Genomic DNA, 10,651 nt, shown 5'->3' with positions numbered 1-10,651 from the left:
GGTGCCAATTTAGTGCCAGGCGAGAGAATCAATTATAATTTGTAAGTCAAATCCTTAAACTTGCAAGATTTATTAAATATCGTCATTTTCAAATGCAGAGTGCATTCATGGGCGGATAAACTAGGCATGGAACTGTTTCATTTAGGTGATTTCATCACAAGAAGGAAAGAAGTTCAAGAGGTATGTCCATTATAATGTTGAACGCATACAATTAGAATGTAAGTTAGTGGAGCACTAATTATCGATTTTCCACCCGCCAGATTGGCTTTCTTATGTTGTTATTTTTTTCTCGGTACAGGGCTAATAAATAAAAAAGAATAAAATTGCTAATGAGAATAAGTTTTTAATAATTTTATTTATTTTTAATTTTAATTAAAATTTTTCTAATAAATTCCATTAATTTTTGTAGTTCATATTATTATATTTGTTGACATTTTCTAATTGAATTAATTAAATTCAAAAACATTAAACATTTACTTAATGGATTTTCGAAAATAATAAATGCAAGAATTATTTCCAAGACCACTGATGATGGTTATTTGACAATACTCGAAACAGCTGTATGATCAGCCCAAAATTCAATTAATTAAAATAATATGAAATTAATTTTTGTTGTTATAGTTCACTACTATTTGAAAAACCTCTTTATTTCTTTTTTTTTTGAAAATATATAACATCGAATGTACAAGTATACTGCTAAATAGTTTAGGTTATTTTGGATATACCCTATAAGAACTCACATATTTAAAAACTCTTGACATAACCTAAAATACTTTTAAAATGGAGATCCTGGAGCTGGCCAATATCTTCAATAAAGCAAGTCCCTAGCAGTACAGTAAAAAAGGAGATGTGAGATACTTTTATTGTCGTCACCACAATAACGACAGAAATGATTAAACGGCAGATTAAATCTTCTAGCATAGTTCTTTTAGTATAACAGAACGCTGGAAATATATATAAGTTTTAAATATATCGTTAAAAGTATAGTTTTCAAATACGAAATTTTGTAAACAACACACAATACACCTGACTACACTTAATAATTAGATGACCCAGTACCATCCAGTAACATTATCTTTTGTTTAAAAGATTGTTAAGTAGTTAAGAGGAATGTAACTGTGTGTTTTATAACACTGTGACACACTAAATTATATTTCTGTATTATTCAAAGTCTAGAAAATTATTCACTTCCTGAGATGTATATAAGCAGATATTGGATACTATATAGAGCACATATAGAGTAATTCATTTCGTGGTGTTGATTTAACTGCTCTGTTTCAGTGACATTTAACAATTATTACCTATGATATTATATATTTAGTCTAATATTTTATCATTAAAATATTGAAAACTTACTACAAATACGATTTTTCGTATCGAATTTTAGATGTTTTTATAGTGAAAGATTTCCGATTATATTAGTTTTTTCTGCTCTACGCTAGATAAACGTTATATTGGAGGTCTTCTGTATTATACAGTTAAGCAAGCACTTTTAAGTAACTTCGAATTAACATACATTCAAGTCACATAAATTTTAACAATTTGTTTAACATATCATGTAAACATTTCCTATTACTAAGTTCTTATTTAAACTTTTGCTTCCAAAATTGCTCATACACATTGCGATTACTAGAGTTTTAAACAAGCTCAAGTGGTCTCTAGATCTGGTGCTAAAATTGTTGAAAACATGGCAAATGAAATCGAAATGATGATGGATCTAAAAATCAGCGCTGTAAAGGTAATCATATCTAATAGAATAATATATAATATAAATATATAATTTATATCTAACTATGGTATATATAGTTTAATATAAATATTTTATTTAACTTATTTTAAAATTAAAATTAAATTAGCGCATTATGGACACAGCGGAAAATACTGCACTATCACATCAGCATTTGAAAGGCGATAAATTTTTTTCCTATTACAATTCCAAAGAAATGATAGAGCCGCATGAGCCAAGTCCAACAGCACCGCCACGTGAACTAGATGATGCTGGGGAGCCAAAAATATTTGTACCGCCAAAAGAAATAGTGCTTACACCCAAAACTGAGTTTTTTAATATGGCAGTGAACTTAAGCGTCAGTTCAGTGCATGTACCGACGAATGTATTTGACCGAGGTTTGGATTAGTTTTTTCAATACTCTTTCAATAATATTATAAACATCTCTAATGCTTTAACACGCACCGAATATATATGAATATACATATGATGAAGGATGTAAAATTGTTAAGCAATCGATTAATATTGAAATTTCCAATAATATTATAATCGTATGATGATCTATATGTACATAGTACATATATAGTACATAGTTGTTGAAGAACTAACTTTAATAAAAAATTATTTTACATCCTTTAAATCTGCAGCTTAAGTCAATGCACGCTACTTCCATCATTCATTTCATTAAATATTGCACATTCGTATGCAATTGAAACTGAATTTTTCCAGAAATAATTGTATGAATATTTTTAATGCCAGATATGTACCTAAATATTTTAAAAATGCATAAAAATAGACATGCAAAATGTTCTGTACAAATTCGGTACCTTTATGTGCCATTATACCTTTATAGCACTCATTCGATGACAATATCTTGTGCATCAATTTTATATTATATTGTATCACATTATATATATTATATGGACATATTATATTGTATGTTGTAGATTGGCTAAAGAGAACGTGAAAATTGATTTTAATTATAATAAAATTATTTGTTTTCTTTTTTTCTTTCAAAACAAAACAAATCACTTTCCATGTTCCAATATTGATTGCGAATTCATGAATACTATAAACCATTTGACACATTTCATCGACATCATTTTATCATTATAATTGGAATAAAATCGATCAAAATTAATATGATATATTCATCAATTCATTAGCGTTGGATGTTATAAAGGGTATACAATGGTCGGAAAATTTGGATCAAATATTTCGTGATAATTACAAAAATGATCCAACGCTTTCATGGCAATTCTTTGGCAGTTCGACTGGCTTTATGCGTCAATTCCCGGCATCGAAATGGAAAACGGAACCGGTTGATTTATATGATTGCCGGTTGCGTTCATGGTTTATAGAAGCAGCAACAAGTCCAAAGGATATTATTATCCTTATGGACGGTTCAGGCTCAATGAAAGGACAGAGGCTAGATATCGCAAAGCATGTTGTAAATACAATACTTGATACATTAGGTACAAATGACTTTGTGAACATCTTCACCTTTAACGAAGAAGTCCTGCCTGTTGTTGATTGTTTTGAGGATGCACTTGTTCAAGTATATATTTTAACTATATATTTATTAAATTACTTTTATGTTTATTTTGATATATTTCAAATTGAATTTATCTTATTTATCTTTATTTCTTATATATTAAATTATTTCAATTATTATTTTATTATATTTTTCTTAAAACAATAGTAATCTTATTTTAATAGTGAATCGGGTTAACTACTTTAGGACAATTAAATAAATGATTTTTGTGTGAAGAAATGATTAAAAATTCAAACAAGTACAACTTATACTTATATATACTATATATATACTATAAAGTATAAGGTCCTATTAATTTTATATACGGAATGCTTCAATCAACGTGCTTTAGCTTTGAAAGATGATATCTTGATTTGAAAAATCCAAAAAGTCATATGAATAGAGTGGTTAATTTCATTATTGACTAAGATACAGGATGTCAAATAGTCGTACATGTGATAAGATCTTATATCAAAAAGTTGCTATAGTTTTAAAAACTAATATCCCAAATTTGTTTCATATATATATATTTTATGATGTATATTTTTATATTTAAATGGATTTATAAGTTGTGGTCGATCAAAGTTGATTTTTTTATAAATATCATTTTTGGGTAAATGTTATTTTTCTTAAAATTCATTCTAAAAAAAAAACTCTCATCTTAAATTAAAAAAAATGACCAAAATTAATAGCATGTGCTATGATGTTATTAATGATATAAATATTTTTAATGGAAAATAATAAATAAATTCTAAACAAGAATGGTTAAATTAATTATATAGAGTATTGGTTACCTCAAATAACAGTATTTTATATACAAGTATTATCATATAATATATATTCAGTACTATATAGTCCATTTCACTAAGGAAAATCATTGAACATTACTAAAAAATTAGTAAAGCCGCGGTAAACCATTTTCCCAATATATTATGTTGTTCTTCCGTTGTTGGTTTACAGACCATTAAGAGTTCGCGTTATTAGCACTAACGATCGATAAAATATTGTATTTTTGTCTTAAAACGATTTTTTTTAGAAAAATATTGGTGTCGGTCTTTGCAAAAACAATTTTTAAGATTTTATCGCTCTCACTAATATAGTTTGAATATTTTTTAGCTCCATGGGTTAGAGCTCCATATTTTTAGCTCTTAACCCAAGACGTATATCTCTATACGTTTTGGTTTAAGAAACATTGCTATAGAGTTTTAAACATTTTTAAAGTATATTAAATTCAAACATAACCCTTAATATCATAAACTAGAATACTTCTTCGGTGAACGTACTAGCATTGTACTACTTCTAGAAACTCTGAAAAGCTTTGCAAAAAGTTTTATTTATTATTTTTTTAAATTGTTTTTTATATTAAATTTAATTTTTAAAATCAATTTAACTATATTAAATTTTTTTTTTTTCATTTTAATTTAATATGGTTTTAAATTAATATTTATCATTACCCAGTTTTATTTATTATTTTTTTAAATCGTTTTTTATATTAAATTTAATTTTTAAAATCAATTTAACGACATTAAATTTTATTTTTTTTTTTTTTCATTTTAATTTAATATGGTTTTAAATTAATAATTTATTATTTCCCAGGGTTTTATTTATTATTTTTTTAAATCGTTTTTTATATTAAATTTAATTTTTAAAATCAATTTAACGACATTAATTTTTTTTTTTTTTTTTCACTTTTTAATTTAATATGGTTTTAAATTAATATTTATCATTTCCCAGTTTTATTTATTATTTTTTTAAATCGTTTTTTATATTAAATTTAATTTTTAAAATCAATTTAACGACATTAAATTTTTTATTTTTTTTTTTTTTCATTTTAATTTATTATGGTTTTAAATTAATATTTCTCATTTCCCAGTTTTATTAATTATTTTTTTAAATCGTTTTTTATATTAAATTTAATTTTTAAAATCAATTTAACGACATTAATTTTTTTTTTTCATTTTAATTTAATATGGTTTTAAATTAATATTTATCATTTCCCAGTGTTTTATTAAAACAAACCCTTTTATTTTTAATGCATACTTCTCGATCAAATGCTTTACTATTTACGTACCTATTCGGTAATATAAAAAAAAATTGGCTTAATATATATGAAATTAAAAAAAAAAAGGCAAATCTTGCTAATATTCGAGAACTAAAAGAGAAAATTGAAGATTTTAAACCAAAATCGATTGCCAATTTCACTGCGGCATTGACAAAAGCCTTTGAAATATTGGAAGATTACAAAGACGGAATTAAAGGAGCACAATGCAATCAAGCAATTATGATAATCAGCGATGGAGCACCGTTTAGTTATGAAGAAGTTTTCGACCAATTTAATGGGCGAGAGCTGCCCTTTAAACCAGTTCGCGTATTCACATATTTAATTGGTAAAGAAGTTGCCGATGTGAAAGATATAAAATGGATGGCATGCGCTAATCAGGGTTATTATGTACACCTGAGCGATATGGCTGAAGTACGAGAAATGGTATTAAATTACATACCAGTTATGGCAAGGCCATTAGTATTAGGTCGGCATGAGCATCCAGTAATTTGGACGCAAGTATACGCAGATGTAGTGGTAAGTGAAACGAATTGAAGTAATAGATACTTTTCAAAAAAGTATTTTAACTTTGTTACAATAACAGTTTTGGAAGTGTAGTGATAGTATAAAGAGTGCAAATATATTTAATTAATGCATTGGATTTTTTGTTTATTACACTGTACAATTTTATATAGGATATGAAGATGTCAGATTGGCTGTGGGAAATGAAGCAATGTGACGATCAACGTGATGATGTTTTAGAATATCGCAGAGTAAGATATCGTATGCTAGAACCCGATGAGGTACATCGAAGAGATATCAGGCGAAAGAAACAGGTTAATATTAATAAAAATAAATTGTTTTCAATATTTATATTTATAAGTATTATATTTATATTATATTTTTTTACATATATATACTGATAAGCTGGTACGAAATAGTTTTTATTTCTTTTTGATTTATATGTCTGTTATAATGTTCTCATTATCAAACATTATAAAAAATTAATAAATATATAGTAATTTTTTAAAATTTGAAATTAATAGTTTTATTTATTTTGATTAATTTTAATTTTAGGCATGGAATCAACCAATCGATTCAGATGTATATCAATTTATGATAACAGTGTCAATGCCCGTTTTTGATCGACGTGAAAATGCGGTAAGATTAAAAAGGATGTAAAATTTTCATTAGAAGAGAACGATAGATTCATATTCTATATATATATATATATATGTATACATAAATATATATAAATATATATGTATGTATATATATATAAATAATTTATATAAGTCATTAAGTTCATCTACAATAAATTCTAACCTTTGTTTGTAAGAGGTTTTCTTAAGTATCATTAACACAATTTTTATTAATGACAATTGAATTTTATGTAAAAATGAAAACTACACACAAATATTACCAGAATTTCACCGAAGAGGTTTTAATAAATGAAGCACTTTGGGAGTTGCAAACACGTGAGGTACAAACAACTAAATTAAACCAAAACTAGAAAGTATAATAAAATTGTTGCTGATATAATGTAAACGATTTGTTCTTGCGCTCTTATATACTTAGTGATGGATTTAGCGTAAAATTGTGCGTTCATACTATAACTAGTAATTAAACTATAGCGATTGATGACTAAACTATAAATGAGTACTTACACAAATATATTTATAATAAATAGTATTAAAACTTAGTGGCTTTTCGATATAAAAGAAAAAAAAAACAAAAACTAAAAACCTATAATCATTAATAATAATATAAATGCATTACAAAAAATCTTAAATTGTTATAATTAAATTTACAACTAATACATTGATAAAGATATATTTTTTATGTATTTAGTGTTACATATTACATACCATAGATAAACAAAATTCTACATAGAATCGTAATTTAGTAATGATATATAAACCTATATTTGCTTATATTGTGGTAAATATTTTTGCAAATATTTATAGAATTTATTTTTAGTATAAATTTTTTTTTTCGTAGCAAATAAAAAAAAGAAAGAAATTCTTTTTTACTTTTCAAATAAGTAAAAAAAATTATTATTAAACAATTTGATTTTATTATTAAAAACAAATGTTAGATGTTTTCTAATTTGATTTATTGTCTATTTATATATACCATATGTAGTTTTGAATTGGCTATAGAGAAATATAAAGTTGTAGTTAGGAATCCGAACTTCAGATACTATAGAGCCCATTACCTTGACATAGATTTTCGAAACTTTAAAAAGCTTTAAACTAAAATTCTTTCTTTCATGAACACTCCAGGGATGTTACTTTGTTTTTAATTTTTGAGTTGTTACATTGAAACTTTAAATCTTCAGGGATGTTAAACACGCCCAAAACTTGAAATGCTTTCTTTCATGAATACAACATTTATTGGGATGTTTTGTCAAAATTAGGTACGTTCCGATAACAGTTAATATTAGAATATATTTGTTTCAATACCGAAAGAATATAGTTCTATCACCTACATATAGGTCTTTAACATTTGTGAATAGAACAACACAAAAAATATTAATCCTTTCTTCCATGAATATATCATCTCTAAAACTTTTCATAATATTTCAATTTAAAACACTTGTTCTTGTGAAAGCCCCTACTGTTGCGTTTAATTTGGTTTTATAAACTCACTAACAGTTTAGTGATTATAAACATATTATTTTTAGGTGAAGTGGTTGGTTGTATGGTCTGTCATGACTTGTCTTTCAGCGTTGTTCGTACGCTGCCCACTACGGTTCACTACGGACCGCTGTCCACTACGGTCCACTAAGGACTGCTGCCCAATACGGTCCACTAAGGACTGCTGCCCACTACGGTCCACTAAGGACTGCTGCCCACTACGGCAGCGTTGATATTATTAAGTCTTACCTTAAATTAAAAATAAAAAAACTTATGGAATATCCCGCAGAGAGCATTTGACCTAAATGAAATTTAAAAAAAATTTTTTTGGGAAATCTTACAAACAACATTAATATTATTAATTTTTAACACCAAAAGTGTGAAGTTAGAACTGATCAAATTTAGGAAATAAATAATTGTATACCGTTATACCGACGATCTCGAGCAGACTTATGCCTATTGGCGCATTGTATTACCATATATATAGGGAATTCAGGGTTTAAAACCACCACGAAAAATCTGCAAAACTGTTCTTTATCTTTGATACAAATAAGTAAAAATGTGTTTCTTTTTATGAATGAAATATTTATAAATTTACCTAGATTTCAGTGGCATAATTAGGGAATTAAATTATAAGTTGATTTGCAAATGAAAAATGATTTGCTCAAATACTTAATAACCCCTAAACACAATGAATTACTTTCTGAAAATAAGAGTGCAAGTCAATATGAACTTTAATTAGTTGTCGGTATACACGACATAATATATATGTAAACAAAAAACGAAAAAAAGAATGTATAGAATATTTATATATTGATTCAATAATCTTTTGAAGTGGTTGAAGATTTAAATTTCAAAAATGAACTGAACTGTGCGAAAAGCCGTACATAAACTTGATTTAACCACAGAAACTAGTCTAGTACACCCAGACGAATTAAAGTTTTTTAAGTTTTTAAGCAACTGTAAAACTTTTTTTGAGATAGGACATGATCTTCAACTATCTCAGGACAAAACTGAGGTTCTGGTTTATTTTAAAAAATATCAGTCATTTTGACAGCCACCTACGTAGCCACCATGGCAATCAAATCCCAACAAATAATAACAAAAGGGATTATGGAGTATTTATAATAACTAACTGAGTCAGAATAATCAAGTTTTTAATTAATAATAATCATGATTTTTATAAACTTCGGGACAGTTTGGGATCTCATACATCACTCGTTTCTATTTTTATTCTAAAAAAAAACTCTTGTAGGTATTATCTGCCTTCTTTCATTGGTCTACTGCATTTCTATATTGTCAATTATAAACTTCATTGTATTTTTAAAATTTCATTAGTAAATAAAATTATTATACTAGTAAAAATTTAAGTAACTATATGTACTATCAAAGGTTATATTTATAAAGTGTTAAAGTAGCTAGATTCATTTGAAACATTTTAATTTTTAAATTTATATATGTTAATAAAATTAAAATTAATTTTTAATAATAAAATGTTTTTGATAATAATACAGTGAAAGCTCTGTTAAACGGACGCACAGCTTTTATAGGCGTACAATGTTGTTAGTCCCCAGTTTTCAACCAATATGTAGTATATTATTTTAAACGGATAGGTTTATTAATGTAACTGAATACTGATCTCAAATATGGCCGCTTAAGAAAGCTTTCACTGTATTTACCAACTATTAAAGTAGATAAAGAAATTTTAGCAGCTTATACATAGATTGATCTAACAATATAGTCGTATATAATATCAGAAAAATATTTAAATTATCAATATCTTAATCTTAGATGCTATATAAATATGAAATGAGTTGATAATATTATATACACAGCATATATATAAAAATTAAACTATAGCTCTTTTTATTAATTATATATAAGTTTTGAAATAAATTTATTTATTTTATATTAAGCTTTTGTTGGTAACTAAAAAATTAATTTTTTTTTTTGCTTATAATATACATATAAATTATTACTTAAAATATAATAATAATTCCAAAAATCGTGTTAGCTGTATATAGTACTATAAATTATATTATAAATCAATCTTAGAATTTTAATTTATTTTTCTAAATTAGTATTTAATATGTAGACTAAAGACATAAGTAATTTTTATTTTTTTGCTATTAGTTTGTATTTATATCTCCAAAAAAAAACGAAGTTAATTTAATAGTAGAAAGCGAACTGATATAATATGTAGTATTTTAGTAAAAGCTGTATCTCTAGATACATAGCGTACTTAATCTAAAAAAGCATCTTAACACAAAATTAAATAATTTTGGTTTACATTTAAGTTATTTCGGTTCTTCTCTGTAATTTTATAAAAATTTGTTTGAATTGCAAATTATTTGTATAAATCTTTTTTCGATTAAGTACGATATATTTATTCAATACACTATATACATAATTATGTATTTACTAAAAAATATTTAACCAAATAATATTTCAACAGACCCGAATAGCAAATTTACTTGGTGTGGCCGGAACAGATGTCCCTATAAGGGACATCAAAAAATTGCTGTCGCCATTTCTAGTAAGTCAATATTATATATAGTATTTAATATTTATTATAGTATTAATAATTGTTATATTAGCATTATTATTTCATCTATTAATTTTCGATTATAATAAAATTCATAAATTAATATAACTACATATAAAAAGTTTTCTACTAAGACAGTTTTACCGTCTACCGGATACATTTATTA

At 25.5% G+C, this 10,651-nt stretch overlaps 1 protein-coding gene across 1 annotated transcript; it reads left to right on the top strand.

Annotated features, from left to right (window-relative positions):
* Nucleotides 1–8: 8 nt before the first annotated feature.
* On the top strand, nt 9–10,497 carry LOC119679751 (voltage-dependent calcium channel subunit alpha-2/delta-3-like). Its single transcript, XM_038092280.1, has 9 exons — nt 9–41; nt 99–180; nt 1,634–1,738; nt 1,857–2,124; nt 2,893–3,284; nt 5,389–5,838; nt 5,997–6,137; nt 6,379–6,462; nt 10,396–10,497. Exons 2-9 carry the CDS (start codon nt 127–129, stop codon nt 10,495–10,497), a joined length of 1,596 nt encoding a protein of 531 aa, XP_037948208.1. The 5' UTR covers nt 9–41; nt 99–126.
* Nucleotides 10,498–10,651: the final 154 nt, after the last annotated feature.

This window comes from Teleopsis dalmanni, chromosome 1 (assembly GCF_002237135.1).
Source record: "Teleopsis dalmanni isolate 2A chromosome 1, ASM223713v2, whole genome shotgun sequence".
NCBI classification, from domain to species: domain Eukaryota; kingdom Metazoa; phylum Arthropoda; class Insecta; order Diptera; family Diopsidae; genus Teleopsis; species Teleopsis dalmanni.
Note: the sequence above shows the minus strand (reverse complement) of the source record. Positions and strands in the feature narration are given on the sequence as shown.

Coding starts and splice junctions, on each gene's coding strand:
- LOC119679751 (XM_038092280.1), top strand. CDS start 127: ATGGAACTGTTTCATTTAGGTGATTTCATCACAAGAAGGAAAGAAGTT. Junction 3,285..5,388: donor TTGAGGATGCACTTGTTCAA/GTATATATTTTA, acceptor AAAAAAAAAAAG/GCAAATCTTGCTAATATTCG. Junction 5,839..5,996: donor AAGTATACGCAGATGTAGTG/GTAAGTGAAACG, acceptor AATTTTATATAG/GATATGAAGATGTCAGATTG.